Below are 24,152 nucleotides of genomic sequence, written 5' to 3'. Positions count from 1 at the left end.
AATCCCAAGGAGGTTCCCAGGAGAGAGCACAGAAGTCGTTGGGCGGATAGTCGTACTCCTCGCAACACCTCCGTGAGGTAGAGGAAGTGGAAACTGGCATACACTGTTGCTTCTCCCCACTGTAAGAAGAAGGAAACTGAGGCACAGAAAAAGAAAGAGACTTGCCCAAGGTTATCAAAGAGTCAGAGAAAGGGCTAGAGACGAGGGCCTCCCAAACCCACCAAGGTGGTGTCAGGGCCAGGGTCCTCTCTGAGGGACTCGATCAGGATTCGAGACGTCCGTGAAGAAGCTCAAGATCCTTCTCAGGGTCCCATGTTTGACCTCAGCCTGCACGTGCTAGCAGAGAGCACTTTGGCCAAGACTAAGTGTCCTTCACCTGTGTGACTTGACCTTTAACATCTGATTAATTTTTTGCATTAGGGAGGCAGCGGCCACATTGCCTCTTTGTGGCAGGGTCTGAGCACAGCCAAAGGAAGAAGCTGGAGTGAGCAGGGCTATCCTGGCTCCGAGGAGCCTGGGGCAGCTCTAGCTGAACCCCTCCTAGTTCAGTGTGGGACGGGAGGGGGTGAGGGATGGCTGGAGCTAAGTAGATGGGCTCTGGAAGTGGGGAGCCCTCCTTCAAGACAGATTTATGCCTTTCACCCACTCAAATGCTGCCTTCCCAAGCCTGGCTGAGCCCCTGAGAGGCCCATCTCAGGCCCCCATCTGCTCCGTCTCCAGTCCCCACCCTCTTCTCACATGCCCCCTCCATGCTCGCTCCGTGCACTTGTAAACATGAGAAAAACAAAAGCCAAGAAAAAAGACAAAAACAAAACCAGGACCCCCTCCCGCCTCCCAACTTGGGTGAAAAAAAAAATCATCCTTTTTCACCCTAAACAGAATTTGGCTCTTTTTTTTTTTCACCTTTGATTTGTTTTGTTTTGTTTTTTTTTCTTTTCTCTCGTAAAGACGGGAAGATTTTGGGCTGTCATTGGTTGGTTCAGTCAGGCACCAAAACAAGAAACTCAATGAGAAATATTTGGTGCGGATTCTGTAACAGCGACATGTCCACCACAGATGACTGGAGCACCACACAGGACATTTTTTTTCTGAAGCTAACATGCTCTGGCTGCCATCCACAGAAATAGCTAGAGACCCCTACATGGTTTCTACGTGGTCGAGAGGTATATATACAATCCTTTGAAGGACAGGATCGAGGGGCCGGGCTGTCAGCTGGGATCTGCAGGACCGCCTCTAGACTCTCAGCAGCGTGGCCCCCCCTTCCCACCCTTGTTCCGGGCAACGCCAGCTCCCTCCCTCCCGCGCAGCAGGCGGATGGACGGACGGACGGACGGACGGATGGGGCAGTCACCACTCTGCATAGGCGGGTCTCCCCCCACCCCCTCCTTTCCTCGGATACAGATTACCACCAACTCCTCTTTCCACAAAAATGTGCTTGCAGGCTTTTCCTCTACATCAAATGGCTCAGAAGGCAAAGTTTGGCTGCAAGGGCTATGGCCGTGGGGGGACCTGGTGAAGGAAAATGGGGTGTCCACTGGCTGATTCCTCCCTCAGCTGTCGGCTCCCAGTTGTGTCTCAATGTCCACTCGGCAGATGGGGCATTTCTTGCTCATGGCGAGCCACTGGTCCACACACAGTTGATGAAAGAGATGCATACAGGGGAGGCGCCTGGAAGAGGGAAGGGTAAGTGGGAGCAATGGTCAAGGGGAAGGGTCCCACGCTGCGCCAGGAGCCGAGGGAAACCGACTACTCGGGGGACCAGGAGACTCACACCCAAAGGGTCTTGGGGGCCCTGCCATGGAATGAGCTTGTGGCTGGGATGGAAATGCATGACAGGAGGAGAGTCCCAAGACCCCCCTCCTCCTGGCCCTCCAACTCAAAGCCAGGACTTAATCTGAGATCCATCCAGGCCAAATGCCCCTCTGCTCTCTTAGCTTGGTGTCCGGGTGTCCACACAATGGGCACTACACATCCAGAATGTTCCACACTCTACCTTCCTAGGACCACCACGGAGCATACTACACACTCTTGCACACTCATGCATGTGCCCAGGCAAACAAGCAAGCACTCCCCCCACCCCAACATGCAGCAGAGGACTGGATCAGCCTTGGGAAGGAGGATGGGGGACTCAAGGGGCCGCGCTCCTACCTCACATCTTCCCCATCTTCCAGCAGAGACAGGCAGATCGTGCATTTCTCATCGGTGTCTGACTCCTCTCCCTCCTCCTTCTTGCCCTTCCCATCCTGGGGTCTTCGCTGGGAGAAGCAGAGGAGAGCATCTGTTACCTGAAGCCAACTCACATGGTGGTGAGTCTTTCATCCACAGCACTTCCCCCTCTGCCTTTCAGCCTCCTTTCCCTTTGTGTTGGTCACTTTTGAAGTTCTTAAGTAACACCTAGACTTTGTTTTTGGAGAAGGACATGGCAACCCACTCCAGTATTCTTGCCTGGAGAATCCTGTGGACAGAGGAGCCTGGCGGGCCGCTGTCCATGGGGTCACACAGAGTCAGACACGACTGAAGCGTCTTAGCAGCAGCAGCAGCAGACTTTGTTTTGTTTTGTGTTGTTTTTTAACACCTAGACTTCTGTGTGCTTCCCAGACTCTTCTCCCTGCCTCCTCCCCACATCCCCCTCCTTGGTGTAGCATACAGAGTGTGGAAGAAACCAAAAGAATCTTATTCTTGTTGTTTCAGGCAAACTATGTCCAGGGTATAAACTTAATGCAGTCCTAGGAATCAGCGAACTCAAATGGACTGGAATGGGTGAATTCAACTCAGATGACCATTATATCTACTACTGTGGGCAGGAATCCCTCAGAAGAAATGGAGTAGCCATCATAGTCAACAAGAGTCTGTAATGCAGTACTTGGATGCAATCTCAAAAATGACAGAATGATCTCTGATGGTTTCCAAGGCAAACCATTCAATATCACAGTAATCCAAGTCTATGCCCCAACCAGTAACACTGAAGAAGCTGAAGTTGAACAGTTCTATGAAGACCTACAAGACCTTTTAGAACTAACACCCAAAAAAGATGTCCTTTTCATTATAGGGGACTGGAATGCAAAAGTAGGAAGTCAAGAAACACCTGGAGTAACAGGCAAATTTGGCCTTAGAATATGGAATGAAGCAGGGCAAAGACTAATAGAGTTTAGCCAAGAAAATGCACTGGTCATAGCAAACACCCTCTTCCAACAACACAAGAGAAGACTCTATACATGGACATCACCAGATGGTCAACACCGAAATCAGATTGATTATGTTCTTTGCAGCCAAAGATGGAGAAGCTCTATACAGTCAACAAAAACAAGACCGGGAGCTGACTGTGGCTCAGATCAAGAACTCCTTATTACCAAATTCAGACTTAAATTGAAGAAAGTAGGGAAAACCACTAGACCATTCAGGTATGACCTAAATCAAATCCCTTATGATTATACAGTGGAAGTGAGAAATAGATTTAAGGGCCTAGATCTGATAGATAGAGTGCCTGATGAACTATGGAATGAGGTTCGTGACGCTGTACAGGAGACAGGGATCAAGACCATCCCCATGGAAAAGAAATGCAAAAAAGCAAAATGGCTGTCTGGGGAGGCCTTACAAATAGTTGTGAAAAGAAGAGAAGCGAAAAGCAAAGGAGAAAAGGAAAGATATAAGCATCTGAATGCAGAGTTCCAAAGAATAGCAAGGAGCGATAAGGAAGCCTTCCTCAGCGATCAATGCAAAGAAACAGAGGAAAACAATAGAATGGGAAAGACTAGAGATCTCTTCAAGAAAATCAGAGATGCCAAGGGGACATTTCATGCAAAGATGGGCTCAATAAAGGACAGAAATGGTATGGACCTAACAGAAGCAGAAGATATTAAGAAGAGGTGGCAAGAATACACAGAAGAACTGTACAAAAAAGATCTTCATGACCAAGATAATCATGATGATGTGATCACTGACCTAGAGCCAGACATCCTGGAATGTGAAGTCAAGTGGGCCTTAGAAAGCATCACTACGAACAAAGCTAGTGGAGGTGATGGAATTCCAGTTGAGCTCTTTCAAATCCTGAAAGATGATGCTGTGAAAGTGCTGCACTCAATATGCCAGCAAATTTGGAAAACTCAGCAGTGGCCACAGGACTGGAAAAAGTCAGTTTTCATTCCAATCCCAAAGAAGGGCAATGCCAAAGAATGCTCAAACTATTGCACAGTTGCACTCATCTCACATGCTAGTAAAGTAATGCTCAAAATTCTCCAAGCCAGGCTTCAGCAATACGTGAACTGTGAACTTCCTGATGTTCAAGCTGGTTTTAGAAAAGGCAGAGGAACCAGAGATCAAATTGCCAACATCCGCTGGATCATGGAAAAGGCAAGAGAGTTCCAGAAAAACATCTATTTCTGCTTATTGACTATGCCAAAGCCTTTGACTATGGGGATCACAATAAATTGTGGAAAATTCTGAAAGAGATGGGAATACCAGACCACCTGATCTGCCTCTTGAGAAATCTGTATGCAGGTCAGGAAGCAACAGTTAGAACTGGACACGGAACAACAGACTGGTTCCAAATAGGAAAAGGAGTACGTCAAGGCTGTATATTGTCACCCTGCTAATTTTACTTATATGCAGAGTACATTATGAGAAATGCTGGGCTAGAAGAAGCACAAGCTAGAATCAAGATTGCCAGGAGAAATATCAATAACCTGAGATATGCAAATGACACCACCCTTATGGCAGAAAGTGAAGAGGAACTAAAAAGCCTCTTGATGAAAGTGAAAGTGGAGAGTGAAAAAGGTGGATTAAGCTCAACATTCAGAAAACGAAGATCATGGTATCTGGTCCCATCACTTCATGGAAAATAGATGGGGAAACAGTGGAAACAGTGTCAGACTCTATTTTTTTGGGCTCCAAAGTCACTGCAGATGGTGATTGCAGCCATGAAATTAAAAGACGCTTGCTCCTTGGAAGGAAAGTTATGACCAACCTAGATAGCATATTCAAAAGCAGAGACATTACCTTGCCAACAAAGGTCCGTCTAGTCAAGGCTATGGTTTTTCCTGTGGTCATGTATGGATGTGAGAGTTGGACTGTGAAGAAGGCTGAGCGCCGAAGAATTGATGCTTTTGAACTGTGGTGTTGGAGAAGACTTGAGAGTCCCTTGGACTGCAAGGAGATCCAACCAGTCCATTCTGAAGGAGATCAGCCCTGGGATTTCTTTGGAAGGAATGATGCTAAGGCTGAAACTCCAGTACTTTGGCCACCTCATGCGAAGGGTTGACTCATTGGAAAGACTCTGATGCTGGGAGGGATTGGGGGCAGGAGGAAAAGGGGACAACAGAGGATGAGATGGCTGGATGGCATCACCGACTCGATGGACATGAGTCTGAGTGAACTCTGGGTGATGGTGATGGACAGGGAGGCCTGGCATGCTGTGATTCATGGGGTCGCAAAGAGTCGGACATGACTGAGCGACTGAACTGAACTGAACTGAATGAATCAGCCTTGGCAAATCTATGGCTTGTGGGTAAACAGCTGCCCCCTTTCTAGTCCCCTCATGCTGTCCACTCCTCCTTACATTCTCTCCAACCTAGATCCTTAACTCCACACTTTCCCTCCACTTTCTTCCTTCCTTCCTCTCCGTCCCTCAGCTAATGTCTATTCAGTTATTCATTCATTACTAGATGAAGGCATCTGGGCTTTACCTCTTAATTTTCGTACCATGCTTATTTTAGGTTGTTGGATCTCTCTGCCTGCCCAGAAAGTTCCTTTAAAATAGGTACTAGTTCCACTGTGCACCAGAAACGAACACAACATTGTAAATCAACCGTACTTCAATTTTTAAAAGCTATTAATTAAAAAAAAGGATAAGTTAAGCACTAGTTTCAATATCATGTTAGCCATCACATAGGCACTCTGTTGATACTTGTTAACTTTAATTGTCTTGTTTTAAATTCTATGCTAAGTATTTGAAAAAGCTGCCTTGAAACTCAGCATTCAAAAAACTAAGATCATGGCATCCAGTCCCATCACTCTATAGCAAATAAAAGAGGAAAAAGTGGAAGCAATGACAGATTTTATTTTCTTGGGCTCCAAAATCACTGTGGACAGTGACTATAGCCATGAAATTAAAAGATACTTGCTCCTTGGAAGAAAAGCTATGACAAACTTAGACAGTGTACTAAAAAGCAGAGATATCACTTTGCCGACAAAGGTCCATATAGTCAAAATTGTGGTTTTTCCAGTAGTCGTGTATGGATGTGAAAATTGGACCAGAAAGAAGACTGAGTGCTGAAGAATTGATGCTTTTGAACTGTGGTGCTGGAGAAGACTCCTGAGAGTCGCTTGGACTGCAAGAAGATCAAACCAGTCGATCCTAAAGTAAATCAACCCTGAATATTCATTGGAAGGACTGATCCTGAAGCTCCAATACTTTGGCCACCAGATGCGAAGAACTGACTCATTGGAAAAGACTCTGATTCTGGGAAAGATTGAAGGCAAAAGGAGAAGAGGGTGACAGAGGATGAGATGGTTAGATAACATCACCAACTCAATGGATGTGAATTTAAGCAAGCCCTGGGAGATAGTAAAGGACAGGGAAGCCTGGCGTGCTGCAGTCCATGGAGCTGGAAAGAGCCAGACACGACTTAGGGACTGCACAAGAACAACTACTATGTAGAAAATTCCAAGTTCTTAGATGGCTTGGACCATGGCTCATCCTTCTTTAGGTTCTGTGCACACTTGGTCAAGTACAAGGGTGCTTAAAAAAAATATTCTGGGGAGGAAGGAATCTAATCAGTGAATGAAGTCAGCCCACTTTCTTGTCCCCATCTCCATGCCAAACAGTAAAACATTCTGATAACACCCATGGGAGTAAAACTAGCTCCTTTCCTGGTAGCTCAGCTGGTAAAGAATCCACCTGCAGTGCAGGAGACCCTGGTTTGAGAAGAATGCCTGGAGAGGGGATAGGCTACCCACTTTGGTATTCCTGGGCTTCCCTGGTGGCTCAGCTGGTAAAAAATCCACCTGCAATGTGAGAGGCCTGGGTTTGATCCCTGGATTGGGAAGATCTCCTGGAGAATGGAAGGGCTGCCCACTCCAGTATTCTGGCCTGAAGAATTCCACGGACTGTACAGTCTATGGGGTTGCAAAGAGTCAGACACAACTGAGCAACTTTCACTTCACTTCTCTCCCTTCTCCAGGGATAAGCAGACTTAAAGGTCATTTAACCAAGAGAAAAATCTGAAGTGTCACGAGATAAAGACCACCCAGAGAATGACTCTGATCTTGGGGCCAGGCCTAAATTCCAGGTCTCCGCAGTCTGGTTCCTAATCCTCAGTTCTGGAGTCTGAGGCAGTTTAGGGAATTGTGTAACCTCATTAGGGCATACAAGAAAATCCATGCCTTCTGATCTCAGCTTCCCTGTGCCCTATATGCCCCATTGCAATAAGTTTACTCTTAGCCATAATCCAGAAAATCAGAATTACATCCATGGTCTCATACAGTGGTCATGGGTTTGGATTATGAATGGAGTTATGATCATTTGCCTGCCTAAGAGCCCAGCTGTGTTTGCTGGAGGAGTGGCCTTCTTTTAGTCGACCCTTTGAGAAAAGAGAGGTCCATAAAAAAATACCATGGAGACTATTTTCTATTGTCTTCTCCCATCATTATTCAGGATTTCCTTTTTATAGTTAAGAATTTTAACTTAATATTCCTACTTTGTTTTGCTATGTTTAATCTATATTTCTTTAAACTATTGTCTCTTTTCAAATCTTATCCTATTTCTTCTTTAGTATTTTTAATCTTTTAGGTCTTCTGGTTTTTGTCTTCTCTTTTCATTTTCCATGAAACTTTTATCTTAACTATAACTTTCTTCAGTATTCTAAATTTAATATTTATCTCTTTTACCCTTACTTTCTCATTTTCATTAACATTCCCTTTTTACTTTGATGTTATTGATATTAATTTTGTATGTTGTTTTCATATCTTTTCCTAATTCTTGTTTTTCTGTATTTTCTTTTTAGATTATATTTTAATTATTCTTATCATTATTACTATTTTAAAATATCCTTTTCTATTTTATATTATTTTACTGAGTTTAAATTTTTTAAGCTATTTTTATATTTTAAAGGGTTTTAAATGCTATCATTTTGCATTTTTAATTCTTCTTATTCCTTATTTTAAAATATTTTATTCCCCTAATTCTCCTTTTATTCTTATAATTTCTTAGCTCAACTCTTTATCTCATTGGCTCAGTTCATTTTTCCTTTTCATTCTTAGCATTTGTTCTTTTCCTTATCTCCTCTCAACTTGTTGAAGTGATGGCAAATAAAGTGTGCAATCTGGTGTAAGTGAGGCCATAGGAAGGTAGAAGTTGTTCCTGGGCTCCTGAACACACCTTTCTCCCTTCCGCATTCTTCTCCATAAGCTTCAAGCTCTCCAACCCACGAATGGTCATTTTCTCCATGCCAGTGATCCCCTTAGTTACTGAATTACTGTCATTTCCTCTTTGTTGTTGTTCAGTCACTCAGTCTTGTCTGACTCTTTGCGACCCCTTGGACTGCAGCATGCCAGACTTCCCTGTCTTTCACCTTCTCCCAGAGCTTGCTCAAACTCATGTCCATTGAGTTGGTGATGCCATCCAACCATCTCATCCTCTGTCGTCCCCTTCTCCCACCTTCAGTCTTTCCCAGCATCAGGGTCTTTTCTAATGAGTCAGGTCTTTGCATCAGGTGGCCAAAGTATTAGAGCTTCAGTTTCAGCATCAGTCCTTCAAATGAACATTCAAGGTTGATTTCCTTTAGGATTAAATAGTTTGATCTCCTTGCAGTCCAAGCGACTCTCAGGAGTCTTCTCCAGCACCACAGTTCAAAAGCATCAATTCTTTGGCACTCAGTCTTCTTTATGGTCCAACTCTCACATTCATACATGACTACTGGAAAAACCATAGCTTTGGCTAGACAAACATTTGTCAGCAAAGTAATGTCTCTGCTTTTTAATATGCTGTCTATGTTTGTCATGTCCCCTATTAACATGCTATGCATGACTGACACATAATAGGTGTGTTACAGATGTTGGTTGGAATCACTGATGGATAAATCCAGTGCCTCCAAGAGAAGTTGCACAGGCCAAGGGTCATGGTCTTTGACATTGACACCATGGGTCCTGGGCAAGCCTAGAGTGTGTGAGCCTGCTCTCAAGGTAAGAGCAGCTCCCCACTCCCAAGCTCTCACCAGGTACAGGCACTATGCTGGGCTGTGTATACGCACTGTCCCACTGAATCCCCAGAGTCGCTCTATGGCAGCTACTAGTATATCTTTCCCATTTTAAATTAAAAAGGGCAAGGGGCCAGAAATGTCATGTAAGCTGTCCAGAGTCACACAGCTATACGTAGTGGTTATGGTCTGAATGTTTCTCTCCCCACCCCAAATTCATATGTTGAAGCCCTAACCAGCCTTCCAATATGATGGAGATGGGGCTCTGGGCGGTAATTAGGTCTAGATGAATTCATGAGGGTGGGTTCCCCATAATGGGATTGATGCCCTTATAAGAAGAGAAAAAGACACCAGAGCCTCCTTTCTGCCACGTGAAGACAGACCAAGAAGTGAGCCATCTGCCAGACAGGAAGAGTGCCCTCACTAAGAATCAAGTCGGCCAGTGCCTTGGTTTTGACTTCCCAGGCTCCAAAACCATCAGAAATAAGTGCCACCAAGCCACCAAGCAGATGGTATTTTGTTACAGCAGCCCAAAGACAGTAGTAAAACTGAAATTTAAAACTGATTCCAGCACCTAGTGCTCACAACCACTGCAGCCTAGGACCTCCTGAGGGGGTGAAGACGGGCTCCAGCTTGACCAGCACGAGCATTTTCCAGCTCCAAGATTCTCAGTGCTCATCAAGCTTTTAATTCCTAAACTTAAATAACTATTTATTTGTTTTCATAGCAGACTTCATTTCATAGAGTTGTGTTACTTTATATGAAAACTAAGCAGAAAATACAGCCTGTTCCATCCCTTCCCCTCTCAAAATTCACACAGTCTGCCCAATTAATATCTCTCATTAGTTTGGTGTATATGTTACAATTGATGAACCGAGAGTGTGACACATCACCATTAATAAGTCTGTTGGTTTACATTCGAGTTCTTAGGGTTTTGACAAATGCAGTGTCACGTACCCACCACTATGGTAGCATAAGAAAATAGTTTCACCGCACAACAAATCCCTTGTGGTCCACCTGCTTATTTGTCTATTCCTCCCCTGGAGCCTTTGGCAACAGTGGATCTTTTTTACAGTCCAGTCTTCCTTTTCTAGAATGCTGTACATTTTGAATCATACAGTATGCAGCCTTTGCAAGCCAACTTTTTTCACTTAGTAACATGCTTTTAATATATATTTTCTGTATGACATCTATTCATGACTGAATATGTTTTTAAAATCATGGAATATACACATGTACCACAGTTTATCTATTTCCTTATTGAAAAACATCTCAGTTGCTTCCAAATTTTTTATTTATTGAATTAAAAAAAAAACCTTAACTTTAATTCCTAGGCTCTAATCCTACTCCAGATTCCCAAGAAATAGCCCTGGAGAGTCTTCCTCTGCAGGCTTAGGGTAGAGCCTGTGACTCTGTGGCTTTAAAAGCGGTCCAGGTAAGCCTGACACTCACTGAGGACTGGGAACCTACACCCTGAAGCCTTAGCCTCCCATTTGTCCACAGGTGAGGCTGGACTTGGAGTCTTTTCTAAGGCAAACCTTAGCCTCTAGTGCTGGTGCTCCCTTGGCCCTCCACATTCAGATACACACATTCATCTGCCTGTACACCCACCCAGCACACCACTCACAAGTGCACACACATGCACCCAGCTCCCCTCCTGTACCAATGAGACACTGCCATCAGCCCTCCCAATCACACCAGCAGAGGTGCAGGAGAAGGCCCTGGAAAGGAGACAGAGCTTCCTCTAGATTTTAAACTGCACCAGGATCAACTAGACCACTCCCCACCCCACCTCCCAACTCTGCAGGCTGACCTGCTGGTCAGCTTACCTTCTTATACTTGTGAGGGAAGGTGAACCTCTCGATGGTGTTCTGTACTGCTCCCCGAGTCACGTTTCCCAGCCTGTCCTCGAGCTGCAGCAGCTCCTACAAAGAGAAAACGTGGATGCGTGCACTCCCCACGTGCAAACACATAGATGCACACACGATAAGGCAGGGGGCACTGGGAGACATCAGCAAAGATTCACATGGGGAGAACTAACTTGTCAGAGGCTCAAAGACCGAGAGATCTCTACTCTTTTTCTCCCTCCTACCCTCAACCCTGAGGTTCCCCACCACCACCTGTGCCTCCCCGACCAGAGAGGAAGGGACAGGAGATGGTGGGGTCTCCACCAACCCAGAGGGAACCAGGCAGAATGGGAGGGCTCCCCCCAGACAGAGGGGCAGGGCGTACCTCATAGCTCTCCCGCACAGCGGAGGTGTGTCTGCTGGGGTTCAGTCCTTGGAGAGCAAGGAAGTGAAGCTGAGGGTAAGGGTAGTTTCGGATTTCATGGACGACCTGTTGGGGAGAAAATGCCTCAGACAGGATTCCAGGATCCGGGAGCCCAGCTTCTGAATCCCCCTCCCATAGCTGCCAGTCAGCGCAACCCTGAGGTGCTGCAGGTAAGGGAGGAGAAGCGCTGTCTTTCCTCCTCCTGTCTTTTCTGTTCATCAAGAACCAAGCCTGTGCCGAACCAGCCCCAGAAAGAATCACAAAATCAGTAAAGTAACAGACTAATCTGACTGGGCATTTATTTCATAGCAGGCCCTGTTCGAAGCCCTTCTCATGACTAACTGAATTATCCCACCTGATCTGTCACGTGGGTGCAACTACTATCCCCATTTTACCGATAGGGTAAACAAGATGCGAACAAATGAAGTAAGTGACATAACCATGGTTTCAAACCCAGGCAGTCAGATGGCAAAATTCACTCTCTTCCCCTCTGCACTGCATTGCCCAGACTAGGGTGGGACAAGCGAGGGCACAAAATTTAATGACTCAGTAACCAAGAGAAATAGTACTTTAATATAATATTTAAAAATCAAAGTAATACCAAAAAGTCCATAATGAACAAAAATATCAAAATTTTAAAGAAAAACAGGATCTGACCCTTTCCTGGCACGGCCCTACCTCACTCACTGTGAGTCAGAGCTCCTCAGCTTACTCCTGCATGATCCTGGACTTAACCTCTCTAGGCCTCAGTTTGCCCATCTGTAAAATAGGGATAAAACCTTTCCTGTGGGGTGATCCCTGGGTTGGGAAGATCCCCTGGAGTAGGAAATAGCAACCCACTCCAGTATTCTTGCCTGGGAAATTCCATGGACAGAGGGAGCCTGGTGGGCTATAGTCCATGGGGTCGCAAAGAGTCAAACATGACTGAGCAACTGAACATACAGAGCTTAGAACGGTGCCTGGTATGCACTAAGTTCTCAGTAAACACAAGGTTTTATTCCTAGGGGGTGGTACTTCATACGTGAACCTTAGAACTTCAGAGCCGACAAGGCTTCTGAGATGACGCATCCTAGCTCTCACTTTACAAGTGAGGAGACTGAGGTGCTGGGTGGTTAAAGGGCAAAGGCAGTACTGGAGGGCAGAATTAACACTCGAGGGCATCAACATGGAGAAGATGTCTGGAAATAAGATTTCCAGTCGGTCTTCAGCTGCCTTAACAGATTCACTTCACCTTCATTCATGAAGCATCATGAAGCTTGGGAGGCCAGGAACACAAAGGCCCCCAAACCCAACCTGACCCTCCCACAGTCCCTGCCCCTGCAGTGCTGAAGGCCTACGCTCCACACGAGGCCACCCCAGACCAGCAGGCAGCCCTAAGGGCCACCTCTGGGGTCTCATGTTCCCACACCAGGTGTCTTCATCCCATTTCACAGATCAGTAAAACCAGAGCCCAGAGAGGCGCCACCCTAAATGAGGTCTTATGGGGTTGGGGGACTACCCTGCTTGTTCTTAGCCCTGAGCCTTTCCCCCAGCCACCCCCCATCCTCACTCACTCCTACCTCCATCCCCACACCCCCCAGCACCCCCAGACCACAGCCTGCCACACTGCCCCTTGCCCCTCCCCCAGCACCCCCCACCCCTCCTTCCAGCAGTGCTAGCTTCTAGCCCAGCAGTTTTCCCTTATTTCCCCTTCAAGCCTGATTGGGACTGGGAGCTGGGAGGGAAGGGTGGCAGTGGACCTGCCTGGGCGTGGGGCACAGAGGCGCAGGTCACAGGGGAACAGAGCCGCAGACCTCAGGCCGCCATTGGCACCAACAGGCGGCAGAGGACTCAGTCGCCTGGCAAAGCCTCTCACTCACCATCTGCGTGGAGGAGGAGTTTCGGGGAAAATGGTGCATTCGAAGAGTTGCTAGGTAATGCTGATAGTGCTGAGGGACAGGCCGCACCTGGAACTGAGCAGAACTCAAGCCGGCGTCCACACTGAGATCCCTGCAGGGACAGGGCCACAGTGAGGCATAGGGGGTTCAGCTGTCGGGTGCGAAGGGACCCCAGACATCAAGCCCATCGAGTAGAATCAGGGTCACGAATTGCTGCAGAGGCAAGGGACCCAGTCTCGCCTAGTCCATCCCCTCTTTATGACGAGGAGAACCAAGACTCAGAGAAGGAAGGGCTCTTCGAGATCTGAAGGAACTAGAATATTCTGAGCCTCATACTACTTGGGACTAGTGCACAAATCTCCTTCCCAAGGCAAAGTCCATTCCTAAGAGAAATGCTGAAAGAGGAATCCAAATAAGCCAGACACATACAGAGCAAAGGAAAGACAGGTCCAGATAAAGTGGAGGGGTCAGAGGCCATGCTTTTACCACTTTAAGAAAATAACAGGAGAGGGACCTGCAGCCTTGGGGCAGGAAACTCTCCTGAACCACTGCCCCCATTCTTAACCATGCAGGAAATTCACTTCACTTAGTAATCAATCAGTTAATACTGAAAAGGAACCAGGGTTTCTTGAAAAAATGGCTAAGTTTAATGGCTAACTAATGACTCAGTTTCAGTACCAAAAAAAATGACTGAGTACCAAAAAAATGTGCGAAATGAGATTAAACATCTTGTCATAATTGAAAGCAAGGAAGTCATCAAGGTCAGGTCAAAAGGATTCAGGAACCATCTCAAAGAGGCCCCCACTGGCAGAGTTTGGACATTTTGCATCAATGAGTATAACCGCAGTAGGTTGAAATACATCAAATAGGTTCAAATCCATGAGCGTGAAATGATGCTCAAGCAAATTGGTCCCCTTTGAAGTATACTAGGGAACCAATGCTTCACTTTGAAAACTAATAAATACAGGAGAAGAACCAAACATTTATCCTGTCTTTCCTCTATTAACTGTACTTCAGGGTAACCAAATCATGATGAAGGGAAATTGCTCTTTATGAAAGTTTTCTGTGTAATAAATGAATAAGGAATGATTGAATTACTTGTCACCTTCTCACGTCCCCTAAAGAAATAAAGGATCTGGGGGAAGATCATCAATTACTATTAAAATCACATAGGAGAGTCAACCAGTTTTTGGCTGGAAGAACCCAGCATCTCCTCTGAAGTGTTTTTACCAGAAATTGCGAGTTGAAGCTGAACCTGCTCAGCTTGCAACCTGAGTGCCAGGGTGTAGGGAACATAGCAAACCAAAGAGCACCTGAGCAAATGCAATTTGTTTAAAACATGAGGAATGTGACAGGAATTTCTGCTTCCATCTGTGATGTCTGAACAGTGTGATGTAAATATATTCCTATATTTCCTCCATCAGTTCAGTTCAGTTCAGTCGCTCAGTCGTGTCCGACTCTTTGCAACCCCATGGACTGCAGCAAGCCAGGCTTCCCTGTCCATCACCAATTCCTGGAGCTTACTCAAACTCATGTCCATTGAGTCGGTGATGCCATCCAACCATCTCATCCTTTGTCATCCCCTTCTCCTCCCACCTTCAATCTTTCCCAGCGTCAGAATCTTTTCCAAGGAGTTAGTTCTTTGCATCAGGTGGCCAAAGCCCAGATCCCTGGAACAACTCCTGATGAGTCTGCCCCCTTGGGAAATCAGGTAACTCTTGGAGTTGGTTGGAAGTAAACCTAGAAATTCTCTGAGTCCAACCCCTCATTTTTGCAGGCCCAGCAGAGGCCTGAAGAAGGGCAGTGCCCGATCCACGGCCCTGGGATAGCCAGTCTGGGACTCCAGGGTTTCTGACCCTCACCTGGGCTCATCCTATGACCTGCCTCGACAAAAGGAGTTCCATGGGGCACCTCATGGGCAGAAACTTGGACTCTTAGCAGCTGCCCAGAGGTCCCAGCAGATTCACAGCTGCAGAGAGATGTTCAGGGAATTCTACCAAAAGCAAAGCCCCAAGGAATTGAGAACAGAATTGCTCCAATTCCGAGAGTGCTGACTAGAGAAGCAAAAGACACCTTCACCCTCAGATGAGCTGAACGATTTGCCCAGGGTGGGCCTGGGTGGGCTCTGGGATCCCCTTTTACCTCATCAAAAATCTGATCCAAAACCCAGGGTCCCCTAACAGCTGCCTGCAGGGGAAGGAAGCCAGGAGGCTCTCATCTCCATGTCCCCTCTCTACCTGTCCCAGATGCCCAAGTAGGGCTAGGACGAGGTGGTGGAGTGGCCTGCAGTGGGGGCAGAGATGGAATCATGAACCCAGGACTGAGTCAGAGGAGCACGATGAGAATGGAGACACTGGAGCGGGGCACGAAGTTGGGGTCAAGTTACCAGGCCTGGGCCAGAAAGCAGAGCTTCATGGGGGGATTTATCCCCCAAGGCCTGCTGCCCCTACACACTCTCAGGCCGGGGTGCTCAACTGAGAGCAGCTACATGGATAGGGCTGAAATCGCCTGAATTTCAGGGAAAGGCCAGTCAGCCTCAGGCTTGGGGCTGGAACAGGCTCTGGGGGCCGGATCCTGGAATGATTAGGGCAGAAGTCAGTGATTCCTAATGGTTCTTTAAAGGAAAGGGGCGGTGGGGCTGGGTCCAGGCACACTCCCCACCTCCCCCTTCCCAGGGGTCCTCGAAGAGCATGAGAGCGGCCCCTCCTCTACTGCATTTCCTGTCATCTAATTTCCAGAACCTTGCATCTCCTGGCAGAAGAGACCTCCCTGGAAAAGAGGGGGGGCGGGTATGTAAAGCCCCTTGTCACCACTAGGCTGGCCCTTGCTGGAGCAGAGCTCATTACAGGGAGGAGAGGGGGGCCTCCTGCTTGGGAAGTGGGGACAGGACAGGCAGAAAGGCCCAAGCTGGCCCTGGGCACAGGGGCCTCCCAGCCTCTCAGGGCCTCAGTCTCTCCCAGTCCTCGGTGCAGGCAGGGGTCAGGAATGCAGAGCAACAGAAATTTGAGGAGGACAGGAGATTTAAAGCCAGCAGGCTTACCGGCACACCACCCTCCTCCTGACATCTCTGCAGCATCACCCTCACCTGTCCCCTCCCACTTGCCACGTGGGACCCCGTGTGTATATTCAGATCCCTCAGCCACACACAAGGACCCTGGGTGCTCTGTGTGCTGAAGTGAATCAAATTGAATTGACTTGCCTGCTGAGGGACAGAATTTCATCCAAACAACAATTAAATCTTCCTAATTTGAATCTGCTAATTAGAAAGAGGCTGGGCTGAAGCTGGCTGTGGTACAATCTCTTAAGGAAGCATTAAATCTATCAGAAAAAACTTGAGAACTAGTGAGGGCTGGAGACGATGGAACCTGTGAAAACAACCCTCTCCTGCACCTAGAGGCACATTTAATTTCCAATCAACCAGAACTGCCCCTCAGAACCGTTCCTGGGTGTCCAGTCCCGGTCGCGTTTCCAAAGCAACCCTTGCCCATGAAAGTTAGACAGACTAAATGGCTAAGTAATGACACTACTGTATGTCTGTTTTATAAATAGTCCACTCCCTTTCGTTGAGGTTTTTTTGTTTTTACATTCTTTTAAAGAAAAAAATTTTTTTAACCTCAAAGTTGTAAGAACAGCACCAAAAAATTCCTGGTTATCCTTCATTCAGATTCCCCAAATGTTAAAGTTTTACTACTTCACTGAATTTCTTTTTCCTTCTCTCTCTACATTCATCTATCCATACCCACCTACTTATACACACCCATACACAGCTCCCCGTGGATTTTTTTTCTAAACTATTTAAAAGTAAGTTGCAGGCAGGATACCCTTTACCTCTAAGTACTTTAGTGAACTGCACTTCTTTTTTTTCAAGTGTTCGGGTGTTTGGATCTGACCCTACGTTAGGTCAGCCCTCCCTGAGCTAGAACCTGTGAGTAGGGTGGGACCAAGGACCCAAAACCAAGCAGTACTGCATCTCAGGGCAAGAAAGACCTCTGTCCTGAGCTCAAGAGATTGTGGGAAGACTTCACAAGGCCCCACTGCCTACAAAGACCCCTCAACCAAGCGCTGAACCTCTCCCCAGGCAGTCTCCCCAGGCCTTGCCTCCAACCTAGCTGGTTCTATCTCCCTGAGCCTCTTTTGCATGGCTGGCATGCCCTGGCACTTCTCTCTGGACTCCTCAAGGCCCACCTCCTCCAGGAAGCCTTCCCTGACCATCATGCTAGCTCCTGAGACTCTCCTATCTGCCCTCCTACCAAGGACTATTGGTTGACAACACTCCCAGGACTTGGGAAATGTGTTGCATCCCTGTCAGCTCCTCCCAGGCAGAACCACAAGAACTGAGCCCCAGGTTGGCACATGGTGGTGCTTAGCCACATCTGAGCTTGCTGCCAGAACTAGGCCCCTGGGGGCCCATCTGGCTCCAAAGGTGGCTGGGGACAAGGCAAAAGCTGGGGCTTGAAAACTAGAACTCCTGCATCATTGATGTGAAGGAAACAGGAGCTCCAAGGATCAGGCAACACCCTCCTCTCTCCCTCCCCCAGGGGCCCCAAAGACTCACCAGTCAGTGCCCTCAGCCAAATACCTGGGCTGAGGTGTCTGTAGTTGGTGGCCGAAGTCGAAGCTGGGGTGGAGGCGGTGGGGATGGACAGACACGCGCTCCTGACTCCGCCTGCACCAGAAGGGAAGGAGGACCCAGGCGTCAGGGCAGCCCTGGGCCAGCCCAGCTTGCAAGAGCGCTGAGCCCCCACCCATGCCTACGTATGGAGCAGCGGCCTTCAGCCCTCTTCCCAAGCTCCAAGGAAGCTTCCTGGGCAGCAGCTCATAACTCAGACATTCCCGCTGTCTGTGGGCTGCCCACTACACCAAGGCCGCTTACTGCTGCTGGCCTGCTATCTCACCCAGGCTCTCTGCCTCCTTTGCTCCTTCTCCTTCTACTCCCCTCTGTCCTTGGTGGGTTGTATTCAGGACACACAGACCTGCCTCCTGTAGCATCTCCGTCTATGCACCCATACCCTCTGCTGCCATCATGCTCTTCTCCTCTGCTCCACCCTTTTCCATACTCTTCCCAGTTTTCATGGCCCAGGACTAGGCCTCCTCCAGGAAGGCCTCCCAGAACACTCCAGATCATGGTGACCTCTCCTTCCTCTGACCTCCTACAATACTTACCTTCTGTCCCAGGTACCCCAGCCTCTATAGATATGAACACTTAGGGCCTTAAAGATCATCATGTCCAGAGGTGCTCAAAGTATGCTCCAGCGACCCCTGGCAGTCCCTGTGACCCTTTCACAGTGTTTCTGAGGTCAAAATGATTTTCATGATAATACTCTCATGTATTTGCTTTTTCAGTCTCGTTCTCTCACAAGTGAACAACGGAATTTTCTAGAAACTACATGACATGTGATTCAGCTACAATTTGAGTGCAGAAGCAGACTTGAGAATACAGCTATCTTCTATTGAGCCAGGCGTTAAAGAGATTTGCAAATATATAATTGTTAAAAGTCACTCTTTTTACTGCATTATATATAGCTATTTTTTGAAAAACGTTATTGGCGTTAATATAACTTTGTTATTGTCATTTTAAATGAATTAATAAGTATTTAAATATTTTCATTTTAAATTTCTAATAGGGTAAGTACCAATAGTCATAATAAACAAAAGTTTGCTATAGTCCTCAATAATTTTTAAGAGAGTAAAATGTCCTGAGACAAAAATGTTAGAGAAACACTTATCTTGTACAACTCCTCTTAACACTTGAGACTCAGAGAGGTAAAGTGACTTGCCCAAGGTCCCACGGTCAGTTCGGCCCCATTTGATTAGTACTGTCTCTTTTAATTTTGCATTTGTTTCACTGTTGGTCTCTCCAACCACAGGATGGGCTCTTTGTGGGCAGGGTTGACCCAGGGCATCCCTTAGGGACCTCCAGTGTTAGAATCAGGTGACCATGAAGTTGGAGAGGATGCGAGGGGTCCCCTAGTCTAGTCTCCCACACTATGAAAAGTCCACCGTGACCATCCTAGCCCAGCTACCAGGGCCGTGTGACAAGGACACACACTAGCAACAGAGGGAACCGGTGTCAGGTTAAAGCCATGCTCACTACCCGGAATGAATGCTTCTAACCAGAGCAAAAGCTGCCTCCTACAGGGAGACTCCTTTGGTGACTGATGGCGGGCCAAGCCTGGCAGGGTGGAGATCAGGGGTCGCGCCCTGGGCCCCACCCCGGCCCCGCCCCTCCTCGCCCACGTGGCGCACACACCTGGGGTGCGAGACGAGCCGGCGGTGCTGGGCTTCCAGGAGCTGCTGCTGCAGGAGGTATTGCTGGTGCAGGGCCTGAGGTAGGAAGGAGGGACCTGTGACGTCCTGGAACTGCAGGGTGGGCAGCGGGGTCAGCGACTGGTGCAGGGCGCCGCTGTGCTGGTGGGCCGGGGCCATGTGGGCGCTGAGGCCCGGCTGCGACTGCACGGGGTGAGCCAGGGGGAAGTCGGGAGCGAGCTGCTGCGGTTGCGGGGGGCCCAGGTGGAAGTGGCGGCAGGAGGTAGCGTGAGGAAGCTGAGACCTTTGAAAGGGGGCACCTGGAGAAGCAATGACAAAGACCCCATGAGGACTAGCCCTGCTACCCTCCCCCACGGGTCTCATCTCCCCCTACCGCAACCTGCAGCCCCTGAAACTCAAAACCTTCTTTAGAACCCAACAGTGTCATTATTTTTATATACAAATGATCATCAGTGCTGCCTGGTAAAGGCTCAGTGCAGAAGATGTTGGAGGGAGGAGGCGTATTTTGTTTAATAAATAGCTAAGCATTCTCTTTTAAATTAACACACTAGTTAAAGGAATTTTAAGGTCCCAGGAGACAGTTTGGCTTTCTTGAATTTCTCCCAGGCAACTTTATTGATCCTACTACCTTTTAAATAGATGCCTAGAGAAACAGCCTGCAATGCAGGAGACCCAAGTTTGGTCCCTGGGTTGGGAAGATTCCCCTCAAGAAGGAAATGGATACCCACTCCAGTATTCTTGCCTGAGAAGTCCCACGGGCAGAGGAGCCCGGTGGACTACAGTCCATGGGGTTGCAAAGAGTAGGACACAACTGAGCAACCAACACACACACACGAGAAAATATAGTCCAGCCTAGTCAAGGTCTGAAGCCTTGGCTGGCCAGGACCCAGCCTGCAGAGAGCCCAAATTTCTGAGAAAACAAGTTGTTTTCCATGCAATTTTAAGAAAAAAACTAATCACACAAAATTTTAAGTATAATTAATTTGTTGTAATATAATAATTTCTTTAAAAGCAAAAATTTCCAGCAATAAGCCAGGCTCATGCTTCATTTAATCTGGTCTCCACCACCTTCTAAATAAAATTGACCTTGATGATGGGAAAGTCTTGCAACTTCTCCATAAGCAGAGATCCAGCTCTCAGTGCTGGAGTCCTTTAATAAGGAAGGAAATAGACTTGACGCCTCAGGAAGCTTTAAAGAGGCTTCCTGTTAAATGTGGCAGGTTCAACACATATCTGTTCCTTCTCAAACCCCACTGAAATGAGAGCAAAGGAATAAAGAGAAAATAAACAGACAAGGACAGGGAGAACAGGAGGCGCGACATCAGCAGGAAACGAATGTCAACAGATTTTTGGAAGACAGAAAGCAGTTGGAGGAATTAGCAGAGCTGAGAAATTGGAAACAAAGTCCCCAATGAAGGTGTGGACTTCCCTGTAGCTCAAAGGGTAAAGAATCTGCCTGCAATGCAGGAGAACAGGGTTCGATCCCTGGGTCTGGATGATCCTCTGGAGAAGGAAAGGGCAGTCCACTCAGTATTCTTGCCTGGAGAATCCCATGGGCAGAGAAGCCTGGCAGATAGTCTGTGGGGTCACAAAGACTTGGACACGACTGAGCAGCTAAACACACACACAATGAAGGTGCAGTCAGTGAGAAATGGATAGATCTTGCCACACACATGGAATGGTGTGGAGTTGGAGGTGGTGACTCCTTGGGAAGGTGGGAGAGATGGTGGTGCTGAGAATGGGGAGGCTGGTTGCCAACCTGTATGAGGAGCAGTTCTGCCCTTTCCAGCGCAGTGACTGTTCCTCCCTCGCCCTGGCATTTTGCAGGGAAACTGAGCCAGAAAGGCCACAATAGTGGAGGACCGGGATGCAGCACTGCGCTCCAACAGGGGGGTAAAGTGAAAGTCTACACACGGAACTTTGGAAACCTCTGTTCCCTTCTGGCACTTGGTTCGGTGGATGCTGCCCTCATGTGCCCCTCCACTCTCCCCCACACCCGACAGCTCCAGGCTGGAAACTGATCCCAGGAAGAGCTCGACAGATCCTTCTGGTTGGGAGTACCCAGTAAACTGGTAGACTCCTCAACCGGCCACTGCATAATAAAGCCACAAGTTGAAAGGTCCACGCATAGACACAGAGCTTCTGGAAGTTTTGGTGACCTACTCTTCAATGTGAACAGACAGCCAAGGATGGCTAGTCTCTTGAGGAAAAGTGAAAAGAGAGAGAGAATATACTAAATTTAAAAAAAAGAAAAGAAAAAAACTCAGAGAAACAGAAGTAATGCAGGGATCCAAAAAAGAAAGAAAAAAAAAGACCAATAAACTTCAAAACATTTAAATTAATATCCTCAGAAAAAATAAGATATTGGGTCCATGAAACAACTGTAAGCTCCTTTAAAAGGAGCAATGAGGAGACAAAAGAGTGCTTGGAATTTAAAAATTATAAGAGGTGAACTCTGAAATTTGGCAGAAGGGTTGGAAGATGACACTGGATAATTTCCCAGGAAGTAAAACAAGAAAACAAGATGAGGAGAAAGATGCCAAAGTTGAAGGGTTCAGTCAAAAGAGCCCACAGTTTTTCTAGGAAGAGAAAAAAATGGAGAAAATTCTGGAAAAAAGTATTTAAAAAATTTCCCAGAACTGAAGGTCCGCTTCTAGATAGAAAAGGCCCTCTGAGTGCCCAGCAAAATGGGGTGGGGATAGGGAGAAGGTCACAGTGAGACATCTCACAGGGAAACCCCCAAGCACTGGGGGCAAAGAGATGATTCACACCTTCCAGAGAGAAGGCACACCAGTCCCATTTGAAGGTCAGGAAGCAGGACAGCACCAGGTTTTTCAACAGCAGTGTCGGAAGCTTGAAAACAGCGGAGCAACTGCCTTCAAGGTACTGCAGAGATGCGGGAGGGGGAGATTTTCAATCTAGAGTTCTGTGTCCAGCTGAACTTAATCAGGCATGAGACTAGAACAAGACTGTTTTCAAACATGCAAAAAAAATTAAACTTCTCTGCACCCTTTCTCAAAGAGGTACTGATGCAAGCCAAGAGAAAGGAGAAAAGAAATAGGGGGTGACACCTGGAAGAGAGGGTGTTTCCCAAGCACACAGCTGTACAGACACTCCCGGAACCATTTCAAGGGGGGCAGGAGGGAGGGTGCACTGAAGGTATCTTGGGGGTAAGTAAAAAAATATAGGATTACCATTAGATTTGGCCACAATAAAATAATACTTGAAGAAATTTTCCAATTTTATAGAGCATTTGGTAAGAATTTATAAAACTGTCATAGAAAGCAGACAATTATTACCTCTGGGAAGGGAAAATATTGTTCAGAAAGTGTAATTATTATGTACTACTTGGTTCAGCAGTGAACAATCTCTATATATTAATAATGCAATAAGCATTAATAAACTATTTTAGAACAGAAAAGGACATTTATTCCATAAGGAGAAGAAAATGGACAATGTCAAAATTGAAAAATCAACAAATAGCATTTATTTAGAATTTATTTAGAAGAATTTATTTAGAATTTATATTTATAAGAATTTATTTAGGAATTTACTTGGTAATTTATGTATTTCAGGAAGTAAATACTTAAAGAAGATCTGGGAGTGTTGAGCTTCCAGTGGTGGGGCTGGGGTGGGGAGGGTGAAGGGCAGACAATCCCTGTTTTACTAAATGTATCTTGTACTGGAGTTATTGTCTTTGTAAATGACATGCATGTCACTGATAGGTTTTTTTAAAAAAAATTTTAATGAATATTTTTAAAACAAAAGGGAACTAAAATGTATTTCTGGCTCACTGCAAGTAAGCCAGAAAAGAATTATCTGGAAGCTTAATTCCCACAAGCATTACAGATCAGTAGGCCTCCCTGCCTGGTGAATTCTGGCTTCCAGGAGTCCAGGGCTGTGGCCTGAGCAAGCTGGCTCTGGCTTCCTTCTTCTCCCTCACCACCATCTATCATCAACACAACTGTAAAAAATGGAGGAGAAGGCCCACGCGACCGAAGGAAAGAGGGCAAGAGAGGAATGGAGAGCTGTCGAAGCTAACGAAGTGAAAGACAGCCACAACTGCAGAGGGAAGGAATGGGGTGACAAAAACAAAGAATATTGTGAAGACTCCAATCCACCACTGTCTGTTCAGTTACAATGTGAGCCATATATGTAACCGTAGACTTTCTAGTATCCACCTTTAAAGAAGTCAAAAGAGACAGGTGAATGCAATTTTAATAATGTATGTTGTATAACTCAGTATATCCAAAATGTTATTATTGCAACATATACTCAATATAAAAATTTATTGAGGGACTTTCCTGGTGGCCCAGTGGTTAAGAATCTACCTGCAAATGCAGGAGACATGGGTTCGAACCCTGGTCCGGGAAGATTGCACATGCAGGGCAACTAAGCCTGTGCTTCCCAACTTCTGAAGCCCATGTGCTCTCCGCACATTGCAGTGAAGACCCAGCACAGCCTAAATAAATAAATGAAATTTTTTTTTTAAGTATTGGGATATTTTACATTTTTTTTCATACTAAGTCTTCAAAATCCAGTGTAC

The 24,152-nt window shown here is 46.7% G+C and overlaps 1 protein-coding gene across 1 annotated transcript in view; it reads right to left on the bottom strand.

Moving 5' to 3' along the window:
- Window positions 1-1,458: 1,458 nt before the first annotated feature.
- ARK2C (arkadia (RNF111) C-terminal like ring finger ubiquitin ligase 2C) overlaps window positions 1,459-24,152 on the bottom strand; it is a 112,345-nt gene continuing 89,651 nt past the window's right edge. Inside the window, exons 2-8 of the mRNA XM_055559048.1 lie at window positions 19,590-19,905; window positions 17,895-18,005; window positions 13,322-13,451; window positions 11,424-11,528; window positions 11,021-11,116; window positions 2,149-2,255; window positions 1,459-1,668 (exon numbers count right to left, since the gene is read on the bottom strand). Of these exons, the coding sequence (XP_055415023.1) occupies window positions 1,551-1,668; window positions 2,149-2,255; window positions 11,021-11,116; window positions 11,424-11,528; window positions 13,322-13,451; window positions 17,895-18,005; window positions 19,590-19,905 (983 nt within the window). The 3' untranslated portion in view covers window positions 1,459-1,550. The remainder of the gene's footprint in view (window positions 1,669-2,148; window positions 2,256-11,020; window positions 11,117-11,423; window positions 11,529-13,321; window positions 13,452-17,894; window positions 18,006-19,589; window positions 19,906-24,152) is intronic.

This window comes from Bubalus kerabau, chromosome 21 (genome assembly GCF_029407905.1).
Source record: "Bubalus kerabau isolate K-KA32 ecotype Philippines breed swamp buffalo chromosome 21, PCC_UOA_SB_1v2, whole genome shotgun sequence".
Taxonomy (NCBI): domain Eukaryota; kingdom Metazoa; phylum Chordata; class Mammalia; order Artiodactyla; family Bovidae; genus Bubalus; species Bubalus kerabau.
Note: the sequence above shows the minus strand (reverse complement) of the source record. Positions and strands in the feature narration are given on the sequence as shown.